Source organism: Diabrotica virgifera, chromosome 3 (genome assembly GCF_917563875.1).
Source record: "Diabrotica virgifera virgifera chromosome 3, PGI_DIABVI_V3a".
NCBI lineage: Eukaryota > Metazoa > Arthropoda > Insecta > Coleoptera > Chrysomelidae > Diabrotica > Diabrotica virgifera.
The window spans coordinates 50,408,568-50,435,789 of record NC_065445.1 but is presented as its reverse complement, the minus strand read 5'-3'; the positions used below and the strand labels follow the sequence as shown (position 1 = coordinate 50,435,789).

The 27,222-nt window shown below is 32.6% G+C and overlaps 2 protein-coding genes across 3 annotated transcripts in view; one reads left to right on the top strand and one right to left on the bottom strand.

Moving 5' to 3' along the window:
* Positions 1 to 27,222, bottom strand: part of LOC114342329 (cadherin-related tumor suppressor) — a 509,267-nt gene that overhangs the window by 271,473 nt on the left and 210,572 nt on the right. The gene's annotated exons all lie outside the window — the stretch shown is intronic.
* LOC126878432 (serine hydrolase-like protein) lies at positions 1,504 to 8,702 on the top strand. 2 transcript variants are annotated; one of them, XM_050646444.1, is made up of 3 exons: positions 1,504 to 2,017; positions 6,443 to 6,988; positions 8,383 to 8,702. In XM_050646444.1, the coding sequence occupies exons 1-3, from the start codon at positions 1,921 to 1,923 to the stop codon at positions 8,682 to 8,684; spliced, it is 945 nt and encodes a 314-aa protein (XP_050502401.1). In that variant the 5' UTR covers positions 1,504 to 1,920; the 3' UTR covers positions 8,685 to 8,702. The 2 variants fall into 2 exon arrangements, with proteins under 2 accessions (XP_050502401.1, XP_028149124.1); XM_028293323.2 differs by having other exon boundaries at positions 6,433 to 6,988.

Sequence of the window (27,222 nt, the reverse complement as noted above, 5' to 3'; positions counted from 1 at the left end):
CACTTTTATTTTCTAAGTTAAAATATATGAACAAAGAAAGTTTTTGCTAAAAAAAGTGTTATTTCATAGGACAGAGTATTTGTTTTTATTTTACAATAAACAAATTTATTTATTTATTTCGAAATGTACTAAAAATTAAAATTTATCAATCATTATCAAAGGTCATTGGAATGCCCAATCAGAGCGAACGTATCCGCTGTCCTGCGCGTAGCACCAAAAATTAATGTTTATTTAAAAAAATTCCTGACGCCGTGGTAGTTAACCGATTTTAATTTTGCAAATTGTAATTTTAATTTTGTCTAAAACGTAGAGTTTATGACAAATGTATCTTGCCTGTAACTACATATGGACTGGAGACCATGGCCTTTACAAAGAAAACCTTAGAGCAGCTCAGTACAACTCAAAGAGCGATGGAGAGGGCCATGCTAGGGATTAGTTTGAGAGACAAAATTCGAAATATCGACATTCGTGAAAGAACAAAGATTACTGATGTCGCAGAACGTATAGCAAGGCTCAAGTGGCAATGGGTCGGACATGTTGCCCGAGATAATCCCGAAAAATGGACACAGAGACTAACAAACTGGAGACCAAGAGAGAACAGGCGAGGAGTAGGCAGACCGCAGAAGAGGTGGGCAGATGATATCAAACAAGTCGCGGGCAAACAGTGGATGAGAATTGCCAAGAGTAGAAATCGATGGAAGCAAATGGAAGAGGCCTATGTCCAGCAGTGGACGAACACAGGCTGAAGAAGAAATGAAACTTACAGTATTCTTTTATATGTAAAAAAAATTCAACTTGCTGTCTGGTTTATTTTCAGCGCTGCAACATTTTGAAAAAATGAATTTTTTTTGCGAAAGCTGGATTGCAAAATTTATTTTGCAAAATCTATTAAACCGATCTTAATGAAATTTACAGCATTGTTTTATCATATAAAGTTTTTCTGGGTGAAATATGAAGGTCCTAAGTGTGGCATAAATGGTTGAAAAACGTAAAATGCGAATACTTGTTTTTTATGGTTTTTTAGAAATTATTCCTATTTTGCAACAAGGGTGACAATTTTTAAAATTTTCAGTTAATCTTATATTGTAGGAAATTTAATTACGCAACTTTTATGTCGGTACAACTTTTCTCGAAAATGAATACTTTTAAAGTTATAGTCAAAAAACCAAGAAAAAAATCGAATTTTTCCTTAATTTTTTGACATTTTGATTATTTTAACAATGTTCCGGACCTTTTTGAGTGGGAGGATAACCCAAATATTATTATATGAGTTACTTTCAAGCAATTGCTGCCAAAAAATATGAGTTACCTCTCAACATCCAAATGTACTAATATTTTTACAGATGCGCCCTGGTCTAATATGGGACAGAAACTTCGACTATTCGCTTATTAGAACTCCAAAATTTATGCGTTTGAGATGTGGTGTTGGAGAGATATCATGTCGCTTTAATTTAATACATCTAATATGTAATATAAAGGTTATTACCCCCTTTCAAGCCCAAGTTTCAATTGCTAACTATCTTTTTACTGATGATGGTCTGATAAGACTGAATCCGATGGATAAACTTAGATTTTTTAAAGCAATATTTTTTAAATATTATATCATTATACACTATGTTTTTTACTTCACTGTAAGTTTTTTTTTTAAATACAAAGGTTGTTGTGTACGTTGTAAATATAATTCATATGCAAACTGGTGCTAATGTTAATATATAGGTAAATGAATATTTTTTGTTGCATAAAGCAGCTCATTATCAATTAAACTCCTATTATAACCTATTTCACATAATTAGCAGACAAAAAATAGATTTTAATAATAATTATTTTTTTGGACCAATTTATAGAACTTAACGAAAGCATGCATACAATTATAAGATTTCTTAAGGAAACTACTATTTACACAGATATTTACATTAGTTTATGGATCTTTTGCCATTAAATGACATGGTCGAAAATAACGAAGAAAGTAGAAATATAAACGAACTTACTATTCCAGTTGCATGGGGACATATAGCAGGTGAGTCAATCCCTAACTTTTAATTTTAATGTTTGCTTTATATTGTCACTTATAGGGAAGGAACATAAGCTCCATCACTTTAGCCTCCTTGTCATAAGTGATCATCACATAATTACACAAGAGCTCTAAAATTACCGAGTTGTATCCCTTTTAAAACTTTGATAGTTTTAATTTTCCAATGGGAGGGATTTATATATATATATATATATATATTTGTACATAAATATATATATATATATATATATATATATATATATATATATATATATATATATATATATATATTTATCGTATGGCAATTACAACACATTTAGAACAAAATTACAAACACTAGTAATATAGGTATATGACAAACTTTAAATAGTTACAAACAAACATCAAGTGGATTAATATAATCAATTGACTCTGAAATTGCAAACAGGAAGTCTTCAGGGCTACCATTGTAGGATCTTGAGGGACACTCTTCAATAATGTGGTCAATGGTTTGGTTCTCCCCACAGTCACATTGAGAAGAAGAGTTCTTTCCGCATTTATGTAGCATGTATGCACATCTGCCATGTCTGATTCAGATCCTATTTAGAGTGGACCATGTTTTACGTGAAAGATCAAAACCTGGTGGCTTGTGGGTAATGCAGGGCATGTTATTTTGCCATGCGTTCCATTCTTGGGACCATGCATTCGTGATGTTGAACTCCTCATGTATCATTCTTGCCGTTTTTATTGGTGGTTTTCTAGAGCGGAGACGGGTATTTCGTGCATCCTCGGTATCTTGGTGGATCGGCGGATCTATATTGTTCATGATCTTTTTGTATTCACGTGTAAGTGCGTCAACTCGTCGTAAATGTGGAGGTGGGATGTGACTTAATACTGGAAGCCATTGGGTGGGAGTTGATTTAATTGTACCAGCTATCATCCTCATAGTGCTGTGCAGCTGAGTGTCGACCTTTTTTACGTATGGGCTGTGTAGCCAAACTGGAGCACAATATTCAGCGGTCGAGAAAATAAGGGCTAAGGCAGTAGAGCGGAGAGTGGAAGCCGATGCTCCCCAGGTGGTACCACAAAGCTTCTGTATAATGTTATTTCTTGTACTCAACTTTTGGGCAGTTTTTGTTAGATTATCTTTAAATGATAGCGTTATGTCTATTGTTACGCCCAGGTACTTAGGTGTTTTGTTGTGGGTAAGTGTGGTATTTTCAAACCGTATGTTGAGTTCCTTTCCAGCAAGTTTATTGTTCAGGTGAAAGCAACTAACTTCTGTTTTGGATGCATTTGGTTGAAGTCGCCACTTGCGAAAATAGGGGAGGGAAAAAAGGGGAGGGAAATTACTTATCACGAGCGCAATACAAATCGGTAATTTTAAGGGACCGAGTGTAATTCGTTAGATTATTTCATAAATAAAACTGCTCAAAACAAAAATTTTATTGTGATTTATTTATGTACTTCTTCTTTTGCCCTTTAATTCATCCAATTTTGAACATAGGCTTCCCCCATATTCCTCCATTTGCTTCTGTTTTGTGCTTTCTGTTTCCAGGGCGTTCCTCCTATCTTTCTAATGTCATCTCCCTATCTCATCTGGGGTTGTCTTATTGCTCTATTTCCTGCCCATGGTCTCCATTGTGGTATCGTGGTATTCCACCTATTGTCTGTTTGTCTGGCGTTATGACGTGCAAAACTCCATTTTAGCCTGGCTATATGTTGTCCTGCGACTTTGACTTTTGTTTTATTTATTATCCAGTTGTTTTGCTTTTGTCTTTTAATTTTACTCCTAATATCTCTCTCTCCATGGCACTTTGTGTCTTTATTATTTTATGTATGTTTGCTTTGGTCAAGGTCCATGTTTGGCATGCGTATGTGAGAATTGGGATTATGCACTGGTCAAACACTCTTGTTTTTAAGTATTGTTGCTGTAATTATTATATTTATTTTCTTTATCTTCTTTTTCTTGACTGGCTTTACTACCCGAGGTGAGTCTTCGCCGTATCCACTATAGCCTTCTACGACCTTGTGCTTCCCTTTCCCATTGTTGTACCTCAATGCTAAATTATTTGTATTATTTGTCAATGATATTTTGGACTGTTTTAGATTTGCTGAATTCTTGTGTTTTGCAGACGTCCTGAAATGCTACCTTAAAATTTTCTACCCAGAGGACTGTCTTAAACTTCTATCAGATCTGGCCAGAATTGATGAGTGGTGTGAGATCAACGCCATGGATCTAAACATCACAAAGTGCAACTCCATAACCTTTACTAAAAAACTTAATAAAATTAATTGTGAATACAGCATTAAAGGGACTGTATACTCACCATACCATTGTACCAAGTCTCATCTATTAGGGACCTTGCAGTCACAATGGACTCCCACACTCTCTTTTGTCAATCACATTGACATAGGGTTTCAGAGCATAGTTTCTAGAGCACTTAGGATGCTTGGATTCATTAAGCGAAGCACACATGACTTTAGGAGTATTAATGCTATTAGATTGCTCTGTACTGTAGTCTTGTCAGGCCTTTGTTGGAATATTGTTCTTCAGTTTGGAGCTCCCATTATACACATTCACAGAATTGAGCAGGTGTAGAGAAAGTTCCTTAGGTACCTAGCATATAAATCCAATACACCTCGTGTAAATGAGTTTTCATATGAATTTGCAATATTACAAGATAGATTTTCCCTGCCTACTTTGAAAGTGAGGAGGGATCAGGCAGATCTCAAAATATTTTTTAAACTCATTAATAGCATGATTGACTGTCCTTCACTGATTTCCACAATGTTCTTAGCAGTTCCAATTAGAAACACCAGATCAGTTAACGTATTTCATCAGCCATTTAGGAGAACCAATATTGGCCTTAAGGGGGGGGGGTATGGTTTAAAATATTTAATTTTTTTATTATTTCAAATAAAAGTGTATACTTTCAAGAATACTCTCTGAAAATTTTAAAATAATCGGAGTAAAATCACCAGAGATGCAGCGTGTTGAATATCCCTACCTTCGACTCGCTTTGCCGCGACTTCGCGCCAGCACGCTTGAGCGTAGTGAGAAACGTTAAACAACTGTTCGCCTTCTCTTTTGTAGATTACTCCTCGATTCAAAAAACATATTCCAATGTGCATCACTTCACGATTTGGCAAACAAATAAGAAGATGAAGATGCAGTTGTCAAAACTTTAAACGCATTTTTCTCAAAACTGCTTTTTCAAATGCGGTGGACATTGTAACTGAAAAACTACTCCGCCGATCTAGCTGATATTTTGCACAGATTTTCTTTAGACATTTCATGAGGTAACAACGTTGAGATATTTTTCTTTTTTTGCTTATTTCTTGTTCAACAATAATAAATCTGTTGATTTTCACAAAAATTTTACCAAAGACTTCATTTTTTGATTTCTGAGTGATACCAACAATTCAAAAATCATTAAAAATAAATAAAATCAACGTTGTGACCTCGCGAAACTCATAAGCTAATTAAATCTCTTTGAATTTTTTGTTTCGTATGATCGAGTGACTAGTTCTGATGTCCACCGCAAAATCCATTTTTTTGTGAGCTGCCTGTCAAAATTTGTCACCAATGCCTTATTTTTCAATATTTTGGATTTAATTTTTTTCTAAATATTCTTTGAACTGTACTTAATATGTTTATTTAATTTAAAAATAAAATAATTGTACCATAGCTTCAAAAAAAATCACAAAAATGTGCTTGATATGTTGATTTATGATTTCAAACCATACCCTCTCCGTAATTCTTATACACCTAGAGTGTCACGAATGGCTAACTGTTATGCTGATAGTTTGGATTTTTTTAATGAAAGCTTTAGTAAATTTGTGAGCCTGTTAAAGCAAATTGTGATATAAATTTTTCAATGTGATGGTGTAGCAATATTGTAATAACGTGTAACTAATGATCTTGTACCTGTCAGTTTCATATATCAATGTTGTATTTGTTTATTATTTTAACTTTAACTTTATTTTTCTAAGCACTGTTTAGACTCTATTTAGACTGTTTTTATGTTAAGATTTTATTACTTGACTAATTCTATTGAGGGTTTTAAACTGTAAATTGTACTAAAAGTGGACAAGGCCCGTGCTTCCATCTTTTTCTGGGACGACCTACTTATCTTCTACGGTCTGGTTTCTCTCTTAAAAGATACTGTCTTTAACACTCTGTCTTTATCTGACCTGCCCATCTTATCCGGTTAGTTTTTATATGTTTGATGATGTTTTCAGTACCATACAGTCACCAATTGAGCATTATGGCACCTCTTCCACTCTCCTGTCACTTCATCTCTTTGGGGGTCAAATCATTCTGTCATTTTATTTATCCCAATGCATTATTTGAAATAACAAAATTAACCTCAATATTTACAGTGACGCAATATTTTTTATGTATAAAAACATAAAATATTTTCGCAACCATATATTAGCCTGTTTTAGTTAAAGCCTGGGGAGAACCACATCACAAACATGTCCTTATGTTCCACGGAATAGGAGATAATGCAGGTAGTTTCGACAACTTGCTAGCACTCTTACCAAAAAACTTCTACTATATCTGTACAGATTTCCCAAGCCATGGCAAGTCATCTCATCTTCCGCTGACCATACCGATAAATGCTAATGGTTATATTTTAATTGTAAAGATGATAATGGATTATTTTAATAAAGACAAATACATTTTCATCGGCCATAGTCTGGGAGGCCTGTGTGGTTTCTGGATCTGCAAAATATATCCTGAGAGGTTCGAAAAATTTATAGCCATAGATGGGTCGCACTTCTTCACTGTGGAAGCTAAAGACTGCATAAAATACCTGAAACTAATGCTGTCGAAGCAGGAGAAAATGCGGCAGTATTTATTACAGGGGAAAGGTTTGGAGTATACGTATGATGAAATTGCTGAAATTGTTAGTACGAGACGATATGGTGACGAAGTTTTAACCAGAAAAGCCACTGAACCACTGTTAAAACGATGTCTGGAACCGACGGGTAAAGTAAATTTTATTATCATTTAAACTATGGTATACAGCCAACCATTGGGATTTTTCCCTTTAATTAGTTAAATTTTATTTATTAAAATGTTCCCCTTTTTGTGTAGACATGACTCTCTCTGTTTTTTTAATGTGTAAGTTGTCGTTCCATCGTTTTCTTGGTCTTCCCACTGATCGTCTTCTTATTGGGGAACCATCTTCCCCATCTTTACTACTCTATTTTTTGTAATTCACTTATGTGGTCGTTCCATTCTACTCCTCTGTTTCTTACCCAGTTCTTAAAGTTATCCGCCTTGCATCTTCGTGGGATATCTTTACTTCTGGCTTTATCCAATAGTGCCTTGCCATCGTTTTTTCGAAAGGTTTTCATCTCTGCTGTTTCTAGCATTCCTTTTGTCCTATCTACGTCGGGACGGAAAATATGAAGGGAAGATTCATTCCTTCATTAATAAATGATTACGGAAAATTTTAAGAATATTTTGGCCCAACCGGATCACAAACTCAAACTTATGGAAAAAATGAAGCAAGAACCAATACATAAGGAAATAAGAAAGAAAAGATGGAAATAGGTCTATTGGTAGCTACCACATGGACAAGATGCGTGATTATAACAGCAAATCTACTAGGATATAGGAGTCAGAGTTGAAGGGTTAAATAGCCAGCTACCACATGGTAGCCACCATACGGTAGCCATTGTAGTCTAATCACATTAGATGTGAAAAAATTTTAATATTTGAAAGGGTTTTCACCCTAGATCAAAGGTTTAGACCAGCCCTGCATTTAATTTTTAAAAATTTGTAATATGCCGTATTTCAACAATTTCTCTTCTGTGAGGCATTTATGACCTGTAAGACGAAGCTCTGATGATGGCATGTGGCATGTGATATTGCCGAAAGTAATTACAGTACGACCCGATTCACTTTGTATTTGAGATTTGAATGGGCACTGTTATTGACGTTGGGATTTTCCATATTTTCTGAATTTTATTTTAGTACCGTGCAGGTATTTTACTTGAGGAGATATTACCAAAATAAAATTAAAAAAATTTGGAAAAACCGTTGATTGAAATATTAATATGGGAATATATCAGTCAACGGAGAAACCAAACGTCAAAATCAGTTGGCATCTAAATCTCAAATACAAAGTGAAACTGGTCGTGCTGTAGCTGAATTTAATAAAGAATTTTACACACTATAATTTTTTTTTAAAACATACACCTGTTGCCAGTTTGACCTAACTGAAGATGGACTGATAAGTCCGAAAACCGTTATGAATAATCATTGTAATCCATTTGGATTTTTAAATTTAATTTTTAATTAAATACTTATACCAATTCAACAAAGTTTTTTTAATTCGATATTATATTTAAATATTTAAATTTGTTTATTTTAGGTAATGGCAGGTACTACTTTACAACAGATCTACGAGTTTTCTTTATGATTGGCCCCCTTCAAGACATTAGCTATGCGCGAGACCTATTAAGGATGACCTCTTTTTCCTGCCCTGTTCTGATGGTCCTTGCTAAACAGAATCAGCGTCTATTAAGAGATTTCAAACCCACGGTTAAAGAAGTGATGAAAACTGAAAACATAACTACTGTTTTTGTGGATGGAAAGCACGACGTCCATAATAACAGACCGGAATTGGTAGCACGTCATATTATACATTTTTTACAAAACAAGTCCAAAATATAAATTTTTAACTACTAGAAAGTTTTTTTTTATTTATTTAATTTGGTATATCGTTAGTATTCTAGTTTTTTCAAATATTGGGAAATGACAACGTAAACATAGAAAAAGCAATTATCAAATCAACCCAAAACACCTGCTCCAATGAAAAGGCATTTTAGGAAGAAAATAAACCTTTTAAGAAAGATTTTAACAAAAAATAGTCATAAACAAGGAATTCCACAAGATATAAGAAAGAAAACAACACAATACGACTAGCAGTCTAGCAACACTCACACGAAGGGAAGATAACAATACCAACTCAAACCCAAAAACCCACGAGAAGTCAAAGAACTGCATCTACAAAATACCCTGTGAATGCAGCAATTTCTATGTGGAAGAAACTGCACCTATGTGGGAGCAACCACTAAGCACCAGCATAAACGAGCATGAAACACATATCAAAAACAGGGATTTCGACAAATCACAGATATGCAAACATGTCTAGGACAAAGAACACAGACTACAATGGAACGATGCATAAATATTCATGAAGAAAACAGACATGAAAAAGAGAAGAATTAACGATGCAACCCTCATCCTACTAAATGAAGAAAAATTTGTAAAAAAACCATCAGCAGAATGCAGCAAGCTTGGTTGCCAATACTTGAAGAACAAGTGAACAACAAGCTATCAACAATAGCGGATGAGAAAATGTGAGACGCACCTCTTCAATCATATAATATATATATATATATATATATATATATATATATATATATATATATATATTTAAAACAAAAGATGTAGATCTTTGAAACACACTCAGTGATCAAAAGTTCCAAGGTTAATGGTTTAACGACCACTAGTACCAAATCAAACAGATGAAATAGAGAATGTGGAAAAATCTCCTTACGAACAATTCACACATCCACCATTTCGGGCTGGGAAAAATTTTTTGAATAGAATCAAAGATCCAAATACCAGCTCTTAGAAATGTGTTTCGCCCTCTTCAACCCCTCTGGGCTCATCGGTAAAGATGGAGGTTGAATATCTTTAGACACATTCCAATCAAAAAACAACAATTCGAAACCTAGACACAGAAGGTGCGTAAATCCACGGCAAATCCAACAATGACAGTCTCAAGTTTTAATTCCCTAATTACTTAAAGTAAGTAAAATATATGTTTAAAACATAAGATGTAGATCTTTGAAACACACTCAGTGATCAAAAGATCCAATTGTTGTTTTTTGATTGGAATGTGTCTAAAGATATTCAACCTCCATCTTTACCGATGAGCCCAGAGGGGTTGAAGAGGGCGAAACACATTTCTAAGAACTGGTGTTTGGATCTTTGATTCTATTCAAAAAATTTTTCCCAGCCCGAAATGGTGGATGTGTGAATTGTTCGTAAGGGGATTTTTCCACATTCTCTATTTCATCTGTTTATATATATATATATATACAACAACAACACACAACACATAACACAAGACGACCATTCCCATACACAGAAGCGCACATAGAAATAATGCAAAAACACAGAATAATCAGAGTTTGATTTACCATAGGGCATAAAACATCTACCCTCAGACCTTTTCGGCCAAAGCATGGTTATTGTCTACAACACCATGGCCAAGTATGTCAACCTCAACTCTGATAATACATAAACTCCTCAACACCTTATTGGTAGGTATTTGTAGTTAATAAGTACAATCGCATCTTCTAATCTACATGCAGTGTAACCTTAACATAACGACCTCAATATAACGGATTTTTCGATTTAAGAAATTTCTCGAAATCCCTAGAAGTGTATGCAAAAGCTAATACAAAATGTACCTTTACATTACGAATACATTTTTTGTCAAAAACATGTAACAGCTTCTGAAGGTCTTCAACTATAATTATTCTTTCCTTTTGGAAGAATACAAAAAATAAAAATCGAAAAAGAAAATGAGAAATACTAGTACTACATTATATGTCCACAAGCTCGACCAAGTACTAATACAAAGGCCAAAGAGGAACAATTTTTAAAATAGTAATATCAAAAACAGATGATAATAGAATAGATAATATAATTCCAGTTTTTTCTAGAAGTTAAAAAATTTTTGGAGACGACTATGTCTTTCCAAATGTTTTAACACAAAAAGTTCAACGCCAGTTATTTAGAACGAAGATATTTTCCCACGAACACTACTATCAATGAAACCGAACACGTATTGACCATTTAGTGATTTACGAATAGAAAAGTATCAAACTTTTACTGCCATTTTATTTTCATTAAAAATTGTCATGTTTTATTAGTTTTTTATTGGACCACACACATTCAACGCTACAGACTTATTATAGTAAACACCAAATGCGCCATTATATTTATGTGTTCTCGCACGTACTTGTAAAAGAGATATTAAAATATCAAAATATCGAAAACTAAAAAAAATCAATTTGAAACCATGAACTTAATAATTTTATATAATTGGCGAATAAAAGTTTAAGTTATTAAAATTGATCTATCTAATCTACCATCCATCTAATCCATCCTTGGATATAGGTCTCCTCTTCCGTCTTTGGATCTGGCCTACTATCGATATGGTTCGGTAGGACGGCCTAGTAATCTTCTAGCGTTTGATCTCTTTTAATCTGATCTTACCACATGACCTGCCCATCTTATACAGGATGGTGCAAATGTCTGGAATAAATGTGATATTTCGTAAACCGGCGACTTTAAGGAAAAATCCCGAAACAGGTCGATTTTTATTTTTAACTTACGATATTTTGGCATAAAGTTCATACGAGTGACGTTATCTAAATGGACGTGATGACGTAATCGATGATTTTTTTAAATGAGAATACGGGTCGTGAGGTAGCTCATTTGAAAGGGTATTCAATTCTGTATTCAGTAGTATAAATATTAACATAATTGTTTATACAGTGTCCAAAAAAAATTTTTTTTAAATTAAATTAATTTACAAAAGGAAAGAATGTATGTAATTTATTTAATTCAAAATACATTTTACTATTGTCCGAAAACAGAAAAAAATGTTTATTTGACAAATAAGCATTGTTTTTCGCTTAAATTCAATGTTCAAACCCTCTCCCGCCAACCACCTGCCTCTTTAACATTTAATTTAAGCGAAAAGCAATGCTTATTTGTCAAATAAACAGTTTTTTTCTCAAAAATGAATAACCATTTTCAATTTCGTTGCAAAACGAAAATACAGCCGCATCATATTTTAGTCCAATCAGAGAGTGCAGTAAGCACCTCTACCGGTTTCGAAACTCATTAGTCTCTCATCAGGAGGCACATATGCTACTCTCTCTGATCCAACCAAAACAAACCCCGGCTTGCAGTCACGGATTGCAACGAACGAAATGGCATAGATGCCCTAGCGGCAACTGCTAGCAAAAGACTAAGTTTTCACTCTAATGGCATATAAAACAACGTAATGTTACTCTACATCCTACCAGACTGAAAACAGTTTTTTTTGTTTTTTTCTGTTTTCTGACAACAGTAAAATGTATTTTGAATTTAATAAATTATATATGTACATTCTTCTTTTTTTGTCAATTAATATAATTTAAAACATTTTTTGGACACTGTGTATAAACAATTATGTTAATATTTATATTACTGAATGCAGAATTGAATACCCTTTCAAATGAGCTACCACACCACCCCTAATCTCATTTAAAAAAATAATCGACTACGTCATCACGTCCATATGGATGACGTCACTCGTATGAAATATATGCCAAAACATCGTAATTTAAAAATAAAAATCGACCTGTTTCGGGATTTTACCTTAAAGTCGCCGTTTACGAAATATCGAATTTATTCCAGACATTTGCACCATACTGTATTACTGTATGGTTAGCTTTCATATGTATAACAAGTGTCTAACCATGTTTTCACCATCCCACAGAATCTCCAATTCAGCATCACGGCGCCTTCTCCACTCTCCTGTCACTTCATCTCTTTGGGGGCCAAATATCATTCTGAGAAGCTTCTTTTCAATTACCAGGAGCTTATTTATTTCCCGCTGATGTATAGTCCATGTTTCACTTCCATGTACTGTACAATCTAAATTTAGATTTTCTTTTTGGCAGCTTAGATCTTCATAATGGTAATAGGGAGTATAATGCTCTATTTCCCGCAACTTTTCTTGCTGAGACCTCTTTTTCTCTGTGGTTGTCCATCTGTGATTACCGCCCCAGATATTTAAACTCTTTTATTACTTCAGTTGCGATCTTTAATAGTTATTATAAAAGAGTTATTTCAGATGTACTCCTCCTAATTTATAAAGCTGAAGATGACATATATGTCGAAACGTGTCCTGGAATTTTTTAAATGAATTTTGTTTTAAAATTGGTGGTTTCACTTCGATTATAATCGATATTAATTAAATTTTAATTTGCAAACATAGCCAACCCACTTTTGTTTTGCATAAAGTCCTACATTTTTCTTTAACTTTTTACTCAAATACTATTGAGTACTGCCGACAACCAGCCACGGCGCACATCTACTGTGAACATTACAGGCTGTGACACATCAATAAAGTCATTATTCTTCGATATCCCATCTCGCTCCAACCTTCACTGAATACATCAATCTTTCTCAAACTCACGAAGAAGCGGCATCGCCGCAGTCGATCTAGGCATTTATTTCGATCATATATTTTTTACAAAGATTATTTATCATATATTGTTCACCTCGGGGGCTCGATGGACTCCCCGACTATCGATATTGGACCTTACGAAAAAAAGAATTAAGGATTGTGTGTGGTGGGTTGGTTTGTTTGGATGTGTTGGTTTTATTTCGGGATAGGAAGATGTTCTTTTGTTGGGTCGAAGATGAGTTTGATTTGTTGTACTGGTAATATTTTGAATGACGATTGGACTCTTCGATGAAGAAAAATGAGTAAGTAATTACGGTTGTACAGGGCTCGTCATGGATCCTAATTTCATCAGATACGGATTGGAATCTACGAGGGGATATTTTTACTCATAGACCTTGGGCCCACACTTAAAAAAATCATAAATAGCGGTAATGGATTTTGACAAGAGCTATGAGTCATGTCGATGCAGTACACAAGTTTACGTTTTATTTACAAGGTCATTAGCTCTTGTCAAAATCCATTACACCTGTCTCACATTATGAGAAGTACTCCAGTTGTCGGACGCATCAAAGTTTAGAAACCTCTATATTTACGAAACGCCCGAGAATGTTAGTATCAAGAAACCTCAAATCAAGAAATTATTTGTTAGAATCCCCGATCGACGCTATACTTAGGTATTTCGTAATATCGATAGGTTTTTGACAAAACATCGTAAGCATTAATTTTCCGAAAATGGGATTTTTATCTTAAATGGTTCCTTACGATAGTTTACAGCTGATTCAAAATTATTTTTCCTATAATAACATCCTAAGTGTCTAAAATTGAATTTAATTTTTATCGTATCCACCGCATTTCAACCTCATTTTGTGCCTTTGGTATCGTAAACGGCAAGGTAGTACCGACAGATGATAGTAAACGCCATAAATCTTGTCGGTTGCGTTTGCATATGTTGCCGCTTACGATAAGATTAAATGACCAAAATGACCGTTAGGATTACTCAGTGTTATCTTAAATAATGTGTTAGAACTCAGTGCAAATTACATTTCGCTAGAACAATTTAAAACGAAAATAGTGGTAGTTTTGATAGACTCTCTTATTCAATAGATGCGGTAAGTTTTTAATACTTGTTTTTATGGTTTATTATCTCTTTAATAGAATTTGAAGTCTAATTTACTAATTTGTAATGTTACCTATGTTTTTTAGTTGTTCTTGTGCAAATATCATAAACATTATATTTGCAACAAAAATATATCAACTTGTAGTAAGTTCACTGAAACCTGAAACAAATGCAGGGGAGTCAATATAGAACGAATATTGAAACATAGTTTTCAATTCCAAACAACTTTTTTTATTAACAATTTTCGATATTGTGAAATATAAAGCTACTTTACTCTTGAACAAGATAAAAAAAGTTATCAATAGGTTCCAAGTTACGCAGACATATTACTGTATAAGGGCTCAAAAAAATTACATTTATAATTTTTTAAGCTTGTTATTAAATGTATTTTAGGTAAGTTGTACAGAAAAAGGTTTTTTAATGACTTTGTACAAGCATTTTTTAAATGATATTTTTGGGTTATTGTATTACATTTTTTTATCTTTCTTAATTTTCTCAAAAAAAGTTGTTTATTTCCTGTCTAAAGAAAAATAGTTTAGTGCATTTTAAAGATTACATCTTAAGCTTTAAAAAACACCTATAAAATTTTAGTATCTGTTCAAACTTGGGTAATACCCTCTTTAAGTGGTAGTAATTCTGTAAAACTACGAAGTTTTCAAAAATTACATTTTTTGTTACGTCGTATCATTTGAATAAAATTTTTAAGATTTTTTTGAATAGAACATCATTTAGTACAGTGTCACAGAATGTCACAGATTAAAATACGTATTAAATTTTATTTTTCTTAATCGATTTTTATTATTAATAATATTTTTTCTGTTAAGATACTTACGTTATTTATGAATATTTATTTATAGATTGATACCTTGAAACTATCGTATGTTTATCATAAGCGAGAAGCTTCAACTAAAATGTACACAGACAAGGTCTAACAAAGTATTGTATGTTACATAATTTAATAAAAGAATGTTATATTACCGTTTTTTTTTCTTTAATTAATATTTTTTATGTACTAATTTATCATAGTTTCAAACTTGTAGAAACTATCGTATGTTTATCATAAGCGAGAAGCTTCAACTAAAATTTACACACACAAGGTCTAACAAAGTATCGTATGTTACATAATTTAATAAAAGAATGTTATATTACCGTTTTTTTTTCTTTAAGGTGATACAGTAGCGATCAACAGGTAGCCAAAACGCGGTCCAAAATTGCGGCTGTAATTTTGAATATTTTTTCGAGATATTTGGCACACGTATTCGTAATATAATAAAGAATGGCGGTACAGAGCCCAATTTGAAAAATATATTAATATGTGGAAATTACTCTGTAATTAAATACAATATTAAAAAAACGAGCCTGTACCGCCATTAAGAAGAACAAAAAAAAGAATGTGTGTGTACTTTGTACGCACGTAAGAAGTTATACTTCTATTATATGATTATAAACGAAATTAATATACTTTTTATTTATATTTTATTTAAATATTAAATTAATTTATACTTACTACTTCTCAAACATTTTTATTAAAACAGTGCCAAAAATTAAAATAATAAAAAAATAAAACACACAAACACATTAAAAATGCCAGAAATGATTTCTGAACATTAATTGTCGGAAAATTTTTTAACTAAATACGTATTTTCTGAAAATAAAATTATATAATAAATATACTTACAATCATAAAATGTATAAAAAAAAATAAAAAAATAAAAGTTTCTATTGAGATTCGAACCAACTTACCACGCGGCTGGTATTTGCGTTGTATTGGGATTCACTCACATTAAAACTTCGCCACAGAGACAGCTTGTCATTATGTGCGAAGATCGTGTAACTAAACAGATTAACCTTTTGACATTTTTAACTTATGTAAATCAAATTATTTTGATTTTGAATTGAAATGATTTAGAATTGAAAAAATACAACAAAACATAGAGTGAGAAAACAATATATTAGGTGAATATTGATAGAAATTTTGATGGTAATCAAATTATGTAAATAAAAGTATTACATACTACTTATGTATTTTGGTAGGTTCAAGGTAGGTATCGGAGCCCGTATAACGACTAATAAATTTCGCAATCACTTGCGTCGTGCAAAGTGGCTATGTTCAAATATCATAACAAAAGATCAACTATTTATAAAACACTTACCAGTGAAAGATTCTTTAGCTTTGCTATAAGCGAGATCTGCGGCACTCATACTAGTCACAGTTTGATGAGCTTTCACATTGGCATGCAACAATCATCTCTTCTATGTAAATAAGTCCAAAAATATAATATGAAAACTATTTAAAAAGGCAGTATAACCATTAACTAACTTTTTGTTTGTTGTTTCTCTTCCTACAAATTTTAAAACGCAACAAGCATACATTATAACCAAACCACAGTCCCACAGCTGTGCCACAGCTGCCATATTGGATAATTTTTGTCATGTCATTTGAACATCCAATCAGAACAAAGTTATAATGCGCATGCGCCCGGTCGCTAGGTTTTACCATATAAAATTTCACCGTCATTACGCCCGTAAAGAAGTATAACTTCAAAAATATACTTTCTTCAAATAAACTTTTTTATCCGATGCCTAGATTTTGTGTCATTTTGGAACTACTAATGAAATAAAAAATTTTAGTAGTTCCAAAATGACACAAAATCTAGGCATCGAATAAAAAAATTATTTGAAGAAAGTGTATTTTTTTGTTCTTCTTAATGGCGGTACAGGCTCGTTTTTTTAATATTGTATTTAATTATAGAGTAATTTCCACATATTAATATATTTTTCAAATTGGGCTCTGTACCGCCATTCCTTATTGTATTACGAATACGTGTGCCAAATATCTCGAAAAAATATTCAAAATTACAGCCGCAATCTTGGAACGCGCTACCTGTTGATCGCTACTGTTTCCTCTTAATTAATTTTTTTATGTACTAATTTATCATAGGTTCAAGATTTAAATTATATTAACCAAAAATTCGGTAGAAGAAAAAGTCGTCTCCTGTAAAATGTGCGTTTTGTCGGTTACGATGTTTTGTCAAAAACCCATCGATATCTGCAACTTAAAATGGACAAACTGATTTATGAAATAATAAAGTCTATATCCGAACTACTCATAAACATTATTAAAACTTCAGATGTAATTAATGGACATCCTGCTATTTTTATTATTTGCGGTAGTACTTTTTCACTGATTCTGAAAATATTTCCTTGTGTCATTTTTATGTTATCTACTATATTTAAGCCTTAAGCGCTGACATGCGGTATGTCATACCGTGCCAAAAATATATTTTGTTATAAAACCTGTTTTATTAAATATTTCTGTAACAGCATCTGTGTACCTTCAAGTGGTGTGTAAATGTACCTCCTCCCGACTGCTACATTAGTATGGTTTAGTCTTTCAGCTACATTGACGTAAAGTTTTCTTACGGTATCACGTACCGCATGTCAATGTTTACGTTTCTATAGTTAAAAGCAGTCCAGTGTATTCTTGCGCTATTAGTATGGCAGCAAGTTCATCCAGTGGATCTACCTTCAACTGGAAAGCAATATTTTATACTATTTTTGAGTTACCGTAAAATGGGGTGAATAGGAACGGTTTTCAACTTTCAACAAAAAAATGTCACTAACACATATTGCAAACATAAAACTTATGCATTGTTATTTGGGTCTTACCTTCCTCTTTTGACATTTAGATGTTAATAAATTAAAAAGGTAATACTTTAATCACAAAAAAATCAAAACCTGGTGTTCCTATTCACCCCACCAAGTGGGGTGAATGGGAACAGCTGTATTAAAAACTGTGGTGTTCCTATTCGTACATTTGATAGAAACAGGTAAAAAGTGTCTAAGGTGTAAAGTAACATACACAAATAAATATAAAGTTTGTATTGTTGGAAAAATATATTGTTGAAATGAAAAGTATTTTTTAAACTCTAATTTGGCATTTTCTCTGAAAGACTATTAACCAGTTTCTTTAATAGTCTAGGAAACTTGTCTTTAGCTATTGTGGATTCATTCCTGCCTGACATAATCTTCATGGGTCTTGTTGCGTCTTGACATACATTTAAACTTTTTGGTCAGCAGTTCTAATGTTTGCAAAAAACCATATAAATATTTATTTCAAATTTAAGAAATTCACATTTGGTCCTTCGAGCCGGATGCTGATAATTAGTGCCCATAATAATTGGAAAAATTGTGTTCATTAATATCACGCGTGGTTGAGAACCCTGATAGAAGTTTGTTTTGGATTGGAGACGATAGCTAACCGCTAGAAACACGTTTTGCAAGGCATGGTTCTTTCTATTCTCTTTGTGTGGATCAATATAATATGTATAAGTTGTTGTTAGATGAGATATTGTTTCGTTTAGACTTACTCTATGGAGATATTAGATAAAAAAAGTAATTTCTAATATGTGGGGTGAATGGCAACACGGTAAATATTATGTTCCTATCCACCCCACATATCTCAAAATCGTGACGTGAACCGTAATAATTGTTGTTAACAAAAAAAGTTAACAGATAAATCAAAATATCATCATGTTATATTTTTGTAAAGGTTAGAATAAACAAAAAAAAACAATACTCTTGTACTTACTGAGAAAGTTTTTTAGTATGAGAAATATCCTCAAAATTAACGACTTTGTTTGCACGCCGAGAACATAGGAACTAGTGACGCCAACAACACAAACCTAAATTTCCTAAAGCCATATCACGTTAGCCAACTTGAAAAAAATTAAATAGCGCAACGAAAATAATATATATTTATGTTTAGGAAGATTATTGTAATTGTTTAGGAAAGTTTTGTTCCTATTCACCCCATTTTACGGTACCAATACTTAAAGTTTTTTTTTCATTCAGTTTATAAAGGATTTTCAAAGAACCTTCACCATTTTTTAAAATAGTGTGCATGAGCTCATAATTTTCTTGAAAAAATAAAGTTTATTCTATTTGGAGCAGTATTTTATTCTACAGCAGTGTGAAGAATCATTCCGTAGTTGATATAAAAAAAAACAGATAAAAGCAAATACAGTGCTATAATAAAGACAAATTCACATTGAAAACAAAGGAGAATAGGCAACGGTATGACATACCGCATGTCAAAGTCCACGTCCTGAAACATTCACGTCAGAAGTTAAGGGTTAAAGAAAATAAACCACAATTCTAATTAAAAATACGTTTATTTTGACGTTTCGTCTTCCACTTCGGAGATCGTTCTTAAAATTTGGTAAGAAGGGATCGAAACGTCAATATAAGCGTGATTAATAAAAAGTGTATTTAATTCCCATTAAATAAAGAAAAACAATACAAACTTTTTCAGTGCTATTTTGTGTTTCCCAAATTGAGTTAGAATTTAAATAACCCCGGTATCACCGTTTATAGCATAATTGCTTGTCAACTTGAACATATCGATACTGTTATTGATGTCCAAAAAACGCCTCTTGGAAGTATTTAAATTCCACACCACCAGAATTATGTACGACGAAGGCGTGTGTTGTTTTTATTATTCAAGTTTTTACTACAACCCGTAAAGTTTTATGATAATCGCCAGCAATTTTCTTGCTGGAATATTTGCATAGAAACAATGTGGCACTGAAGCGTGTATCACCCACCAGTTCATTATCTTTGTGGGTGCCTATCCATAGACCTAAGATTGATAGTAAATCAGAACGACGGCTGCTTGAACAGGCTTAGAAGATCAAAAATTCATATACATATACAACTGTACTGTAATTGAAATCAACTAGTTATTCATTTCAAATTTAATGAAAAACTATTGTTCGAGTGCCGTTAATCTTTTAAACCACAGTTTGACAATGGTTTTTGTAATATGTACTACGTCATACAAATAAAAAACAAAAAATAATACTACACTCAACGAAAAAGGTACGTAATATTAATAAAAATGTTAATTCAGACAACAAAAGCAATACTTAAAATTTGTTCAAATCTTGGTTTTATTGGAACAACAAAGCGATGTTCATCAATTCATTATTTTCGTTAGTTGTTCAAATGTATTACGTTTATTGACATTACGAAAACTGTTCACTAAGTCAACGAACAGTACTCAATGAAACAACGTCGTTAATTGACCGACGAAGACTATTCGTTCACTCAATACACCTAAGAGCAAAGACCTTCACAATCGTACACGTGTTTACAATAAGTCAATTTACACCTTAGCTGCATTTTTGAACATTCCCATCCGAACGTTGTCTTTCTCATAACTAATACATCTGTCTCTGTTTCACATCACACATCTGCCTTCAGGATCCATTCCAATTCACTGTGTTTTGACCTACGAAGCATGTCCGCCTGCCCAGTCCCTCACCTAGCTATCCTATTAGCATAATCTGGACGTTTAAACATGTCATCGATGAACTTACACAGCATCCCTTGTAACGGCATGCAAGTGGATCAAAATTATATAGTTTTTTAGTTTTTTATAAAATTTTTAATAATTTAAAATTTAACTTAATTTAACAAATAGTCATAAATTGCATGCATCTATGTGCGTATGAGTGCTTATGAGTACCTGTTTCTCATATGTGTGCATACGTATGTACCAGTTATTGTTCTGAAATGTCAACAGTTACATACCTTTCAAAATTTTTGGGCTTTCTATTTGCATTTTGATACAAGCAGACAATGTTCTAACTCTGGCTTTCTTTAATTGTAGCATTTAATAACTTGTAACGCCGACCTGAAGATGATCTGAATATTGTAGAGATCGAAACCGGTCGTCGAAGTATTATTAAATGATTGTGAGTAAGTCTGTGTTTCTTTACTTCATTTATGAATGTTATTGATTAATGTACTCTAGTTATTTTCAGAATTATTATTTAATCAATGTGACAATAACCAAATACATTCATCAATGTCTAAAAGTTCGTTGAAACAAAAAATTAAATTGTTGTTACAACGAAATACTATTCAATATTCACTGTTAATCAATATTACGAACTAAATCTTTCTTCATCTATATCGATGCCCACATCATACCATTGAATGTTCTTAAATTGACTCTACAACTGATGTGAACAATTTTGGTGAAATATTTTCTCCTTGTCTAACTCCTCGGACTAAGCTGAATTTTTCTTCGTGTAATCGTATAGATGTAGTTTTTGATTAGTGACGTGTATCTGTAGTCTATTCGGCTTTGACTTAGTGCTCCACCTACTTAACTGTATCATGCTCTACCGAATCAAAAGCTTTCTCGTAATCGACAAATGCTTATGTTGTAGGGATTTTCTACATTATTATGTCCTGAAAATATCTTCTGACGTTTGATATCTGTATCATTTTTATCAGCATCATGTCCAGCGCGGTTTAACCAACAGATTACTAATACAAAGTGCAATATTATACCGCTTACATTATTCTGTACAGACCCAGGATTCCTTCTGTAAATACTGCTCTGGGATATCTACGAACTTTCTCTTTCAATATATGAAATTATGCTAAAGAAGTTTTCGCAATGTCCTATATTAGAAACTAAATTAATATTGTCACATATTAGTTTGATTTCCATTACTCACTATAAATTTCCGCTGGCAAAACTATAAATTCGATTAATAATAACAATATGTTATTAAATGTCGTAATTTGATAATAATGGGATATTAATATTATTTTCCATGACTAAATTATATTAAAGACTTAATGAAATTTACACTATTGCATAATACGTTCGATTGTATTCTGGTATAATTAAAAGAACGACTCACTGTAGTCACTACAATTTATATGAAATTAACAGAACTTACCAATATTTAAGGGGCTATCCTAGTGTAAAGGTACGAAATTCATATACTTTTTTTGGGAATCTCTAAAATAAAAAGTACTGTACCAATTGTTTTGAAAATTTTCATAAAAAAAGTATTGAAAATTAAACGAATTATGCGCCATCTACTGGCTCCGTGAAAATAAAAACATAGCTCCACTGCTGCAGTGATTGGGACTAATAGATATCCTGACACATAAAATTTCACAGTGATTATTGAAATATAAGTTATTTCTTATACCATCAACTAGGATTTTTGAAAAATATTAAAATTTGGAAAAATAACGAAGTGTTGATTTTTTTTTTTAAATTAGCTAACACATTTTCAGTTTCAAAAACCGCCTAATCGACACTTTTCATCCTATCAAAAAACCCTAGTTGATGGTATAGGAAAATAACTTATATTTCAATAATAACTTTGAAATTTTATGTTTCGGGATCTCTATTAGTCCCAATCACTGCAGCAGTGGAGCTATGTTTTTATTTTCACGGTGCTAGTTGATGGCGTATAAATCGTTTAATTTTCAATATTTTTTTATGAAAATTGTTTTGTATGTACTTCTTTTTATAATAAATGCTCATTTTCAAAACAATTGGTATAGTACTTTATATTTTAGAAATTCACAAAAATGTTTATGAATTTCGAAGTTCCTGGTAGGTTTACAAATGAGTTTATAATAATAATGTTTTCAGTACCATTATCTCAAGACGATTTATTTTCTCGGAGAGAGTACTTCACTTAGATAAGATTTATTTATCTACTACTTAGAAATTTTGTGAGTACAAACTGACTAATAAAAACTTTCAGTGTTTCTTATGATAACGTCTAACAATAGTCTACAGCAGACTACTACCAAACTTTCTTAGATCTTTGGTCAAAAAAGTTATTTGGCGACCCCTTGCCTTATGATTCCCAGTTCTTTCGCTATTTAATACCATTGCCAAATCAAATACGTCGTCTAAGATTTGGTATAGTTGTTTAATAGAGAAAAATGTTTTTACATGTGCCATCTATGGGTCAATTACACAATTTCTTTCTTTTTATGTTTTCCTTCCGTAATTAACCAATAAATGGCGCTACATTAGGCCCCAAATTTTTCTGGAATTGTAAATGCGACTATACAAATGTTGCGTTGTCCTACTGTGGTAAAGTAGTGCACAAGTTATTTGTATTATGTTCGTTTTTCATCTTTACTATTTTATTAGATATAGGTAAATTTTTAGAAACATACATAGTTCCGAACAATCTACGAAGGTTTCGTAAGGTGATTACTGAACTCTCAGCACACATTTTCTTTTTTATAGATTTCTTTTATTATTAAAATCATCCGATTTGTTAACATTATTCCATTACTTTTTATACTTTCTTTGGTTATTTGGTTTTTACCTGGAGTCCGTTAATCTTTAGACCGCAAATACACATTATGTATCTTTTGGTATATTTAATTCTCTATTTTAGAGTTTTTATGTGCTTGTTCATTTTCTAAAAAATTGTGTCTGTTTTCTGATCCTCGTTTAACAATCTCAAAGTGTTTATTTTATATTCCTATAAATTCATGTTTGTCCAATCAGATTGCCTTTCCATGAATATATTTATTAAACTGCTTATTTGTTGCACATATTTATAAAAATCCAAGTTCCTCTGGACACGCGCCAACTCGTAACTTTTAATGACAAAAATTTTCAAATCGAAATGTACACCGGCCAATTCGTAACTTTTCTATTATCTGACCTGCCAACTTGAAACTTTCGTCAGGTGAATTCGAAGCCATTGATTAAATCTAATACCTTAAATCTAAACCGAATGTTTCTTGGTTTGCTTAAAAACATTATATTTGTATTATATTATGTACCTATAGAAAATAGCAAAAATTGAAATATATCTTAATAAAATAATTGAAACAATATTATAGTGTTTCATTAACACGTGTTATAAATATTATTTCCATCAAGTATAGCTCTACACGAGCTTGGTTTTTATCAAGTAATTGTAAATTCAATATTTAGATGTTTAGGAATGATAAATTATTTAAATCCATCTGATAATTTAAAAGCAAAGATATTTTCCATATGTTTATTTCAAGTCTAAAAGATTATACCTTTATTTACACTGCGCGTCATAGAAAACGGGCACTCCAAAAAATGGGTCATTTTTGATGTCGCGTATCTCCTTAACCTGTTATCCGATTTAAGTAATTTTTTGAATGTGTTATAGCCTTATTCTTTGTCAATATCCTTGCAATAATATTTTTGCTAAACAGGTAAATTTTCATTGCATACCGGGTGTACGAATCAAACTTTGTTTTTTTCTCAAAGTTCGCAACACCCTGTGGAATATTCTAGCCTTTATAAAATACAGAAATGAAATCCCTACTATAGCCTCAGGTTTTCTGAACATTCTGTTTTTTGATTCATTTTCTAATGTTGGATAATAATGGATAATGGATAATACAAAAGTTATGTACTTTAACAACTAGTCATGTTCTTCATCAGTATAGGTTGTTTGTAAATAAGTGCGACAAACTTTAAGAGGCAATTCTGCATGAAAGAATAATGACCGTTTGCTTTATAAACTTATGTCTGTAAATCCTTTGTTTACGAGATACGGGATGTTAAATTGTTTTTACAAACTGACGATTTATTTTATTGCGCTTAAATCGGTTGAGATATGCAAATGAAATTTGGTAGGTTTTAACAGAATAGTTATTGCGAGTTTTTTGACTTGCAATCAAGAATTTTATATTCACTATTGGCGTGCATATGGGTAATATGACCAATCATATTACCCGTATGCACGCCAATGGTGAATATCAAATTCTTAATTGTGTGTCAAAAAATGTGCAATAACTACGTCTTAGAAGCCACCAAATTTCATTTGCATATCATAACCGGTTTTAAAGCAATAAATAAATCGTCAGTTTGTAAGAAAAAAATCAACAGCCCGTATCTCGCAAACGAAGCATTTGTGGACATACGATTATAAAGCAAACTGTCATTATCTTTTAATGCAGAATGACCCCTTAAAGTTTGTCGCAGTTGTTTAGAAACACCCTGTACTGAAAAAGAACATGGCTAATTGTTAAAGTACCTAGCTTTTGTATTATCCAACAAAAGCGAATGAATCAAAAAACAAAATGTTGAGAAAACCTGAGGCTATAGTTGAGTTTTAATTTCAGTATTTTATAAATGCTAGGATATTCCACAGGGTGTTGCGAACTTTGAGAAAAAAACACAGTTTGATTCGTACACCCGGTACACAATGAAAATTTACCCGTTTAGCAAAAATATTACTACAGGGATATTGACAAAGAACAAGACTATAATATATTCAAAAAATCACCTAAATCGGATAAGAGGTTTAGGAGATACGCAATCTCAAAAATTATTCATTTTTTAGGGTGCCCGTTTTCTATGACGCGCAGTTTAGTTACGAATTCACCGGTAGTTGATTGGTTACCGAAAAATTACTGAGGGCCAGAGTTACCAATTGGCATGTAATTAGAACGGGGGATTAAAATAGTTACGAATTCACCGGGACCCGTCCCTCTAAAGCTATCCTCAATTTCTTGAAATTGTTTTTAATAATTTAAGCAACCTGTTGGCTCCTTTCTTTTGTCGTAAGGATTTTGTTTCAACTATTATATAATTAATTAAGAAAATACATGTCCGGTATTTTGTACACACAATATATCTGAATGACTCCTTTATTAAAAAAAATCTTATTGAAAAGAAATCTATCAGGAATAGCAAGTTTTTGCATATACCGTATAAGAAACAGCCTTGTATGTAAATACGACTTTTGATGACAAGTAACATGAAGTAGTTGACAAAACTCATTGTGGTAAATTGACAGAACTTTCTACAATCATGACTACAAGCATATCATTATCGACCGACTGACTTGAATCATAAGTATAATGAGATATATTATTATGTAAGACATTATGAATGTTGGCTTTTTATGCCTATATGGAAATAAACATTTAAGCAATCACAAAACAGCAAAAGAAAGTAAATACTGTAAATAAAGTATTTTAAATAAAATTAGAAATTCCTTAATGCAATTATTTGCTCAAATTATATAGTTCTGTATTCTATGCCTGGGCATAATCCCTGGCATAATCGAGCTCTTAGTACACTTACTTCAGACCATTCCCTTCGTATTTTTGTGTAAGCATACTTATAATAATACAGTTATATCATATAATTATGTTCGTTGCACCTTTAGTATTGACATAATTTATATTCAAATTTTGAAAACCTATAACAACCGTAACATTTCGTTTTTAATGGTTAAGAAACCTTTCATACGGGTCCTAAAGATGGGCTGAAATTATAGAGTCCAAAAACGGCCGTCCAAGTTACAATAAAACCAGCTGCAAACAAATATTGTCTTTTTCTATATTTTACCTATTAAATTCCTACACAAGATGGAAATTCCTGATCATCTGTCAACTATAGTGGAGAGAAGATTTTTACTGATGTCGGAAGTTTATAAAATGACTAGGAAAGATGTCCTGAGTACTGTTGGATTCTATCTGGAAAGAATAACATGATAAGATATAGCATCCAGAGGATGGTTAAGGATCATAGTGTAAAAGAAGGCTGCTTTAACGAACAAAAATAAGGGCATGGTCGCCCTGCAGCTAGTTGTGGTGTGGTTGGTGACTATTAGGCGCAGTCTGGTTCATGGGATGAATCCTAAAATATCTCAGAAATGAGACATTGCAGAGGCGATGCGCAAGCGCCTTCAGTGATTTTTCTAAGACAGCCGCGGATATTCTCCTATAGACGGAGCACCTGCGCGTAGGCATGATACGCTGCAATCTAAAAAAAACGGCTGAGGTTGTCTAGATGCCCCAGGTGTTGGGCTTTCGATCACATCCAAGATAACTGTAAGGAGCTTGACAAGAGTGGTTCCCGTTTCAATTGCGGTGAAAAGGGAACGATCACCACGAACTGTCCTAAATTCAGGACAGCACTTCAAACAGTTTTTGGAATTCCGATAAGAATCCATCCAACACTCAAGCACCACGAGCGGTGGGCCCAGTTACGG

Coding starts and splice junctions, on each gene's coding strand:
- LOC126878432 (XM_050646444.1), top strand. CDS start 1,921: ATGGATCTTTTGCCATTAAATGACATGGTCGAAAATAACGAAGAAAGT. Junction 2,018..6,442: donor TGCATGGGGACATATAGCAG/GTGAGTCAATCC, acceptor AGCCTGTTTTAG/TTAAAGCCTGGGGAGAACCA. Junction 6,989..8,382: donor ACGATGTCTGGAACCGACGG/GTAAAGTAAATT, acceptor TGTTTATTTTAG/GTAATGGCAGGTACTACTTT.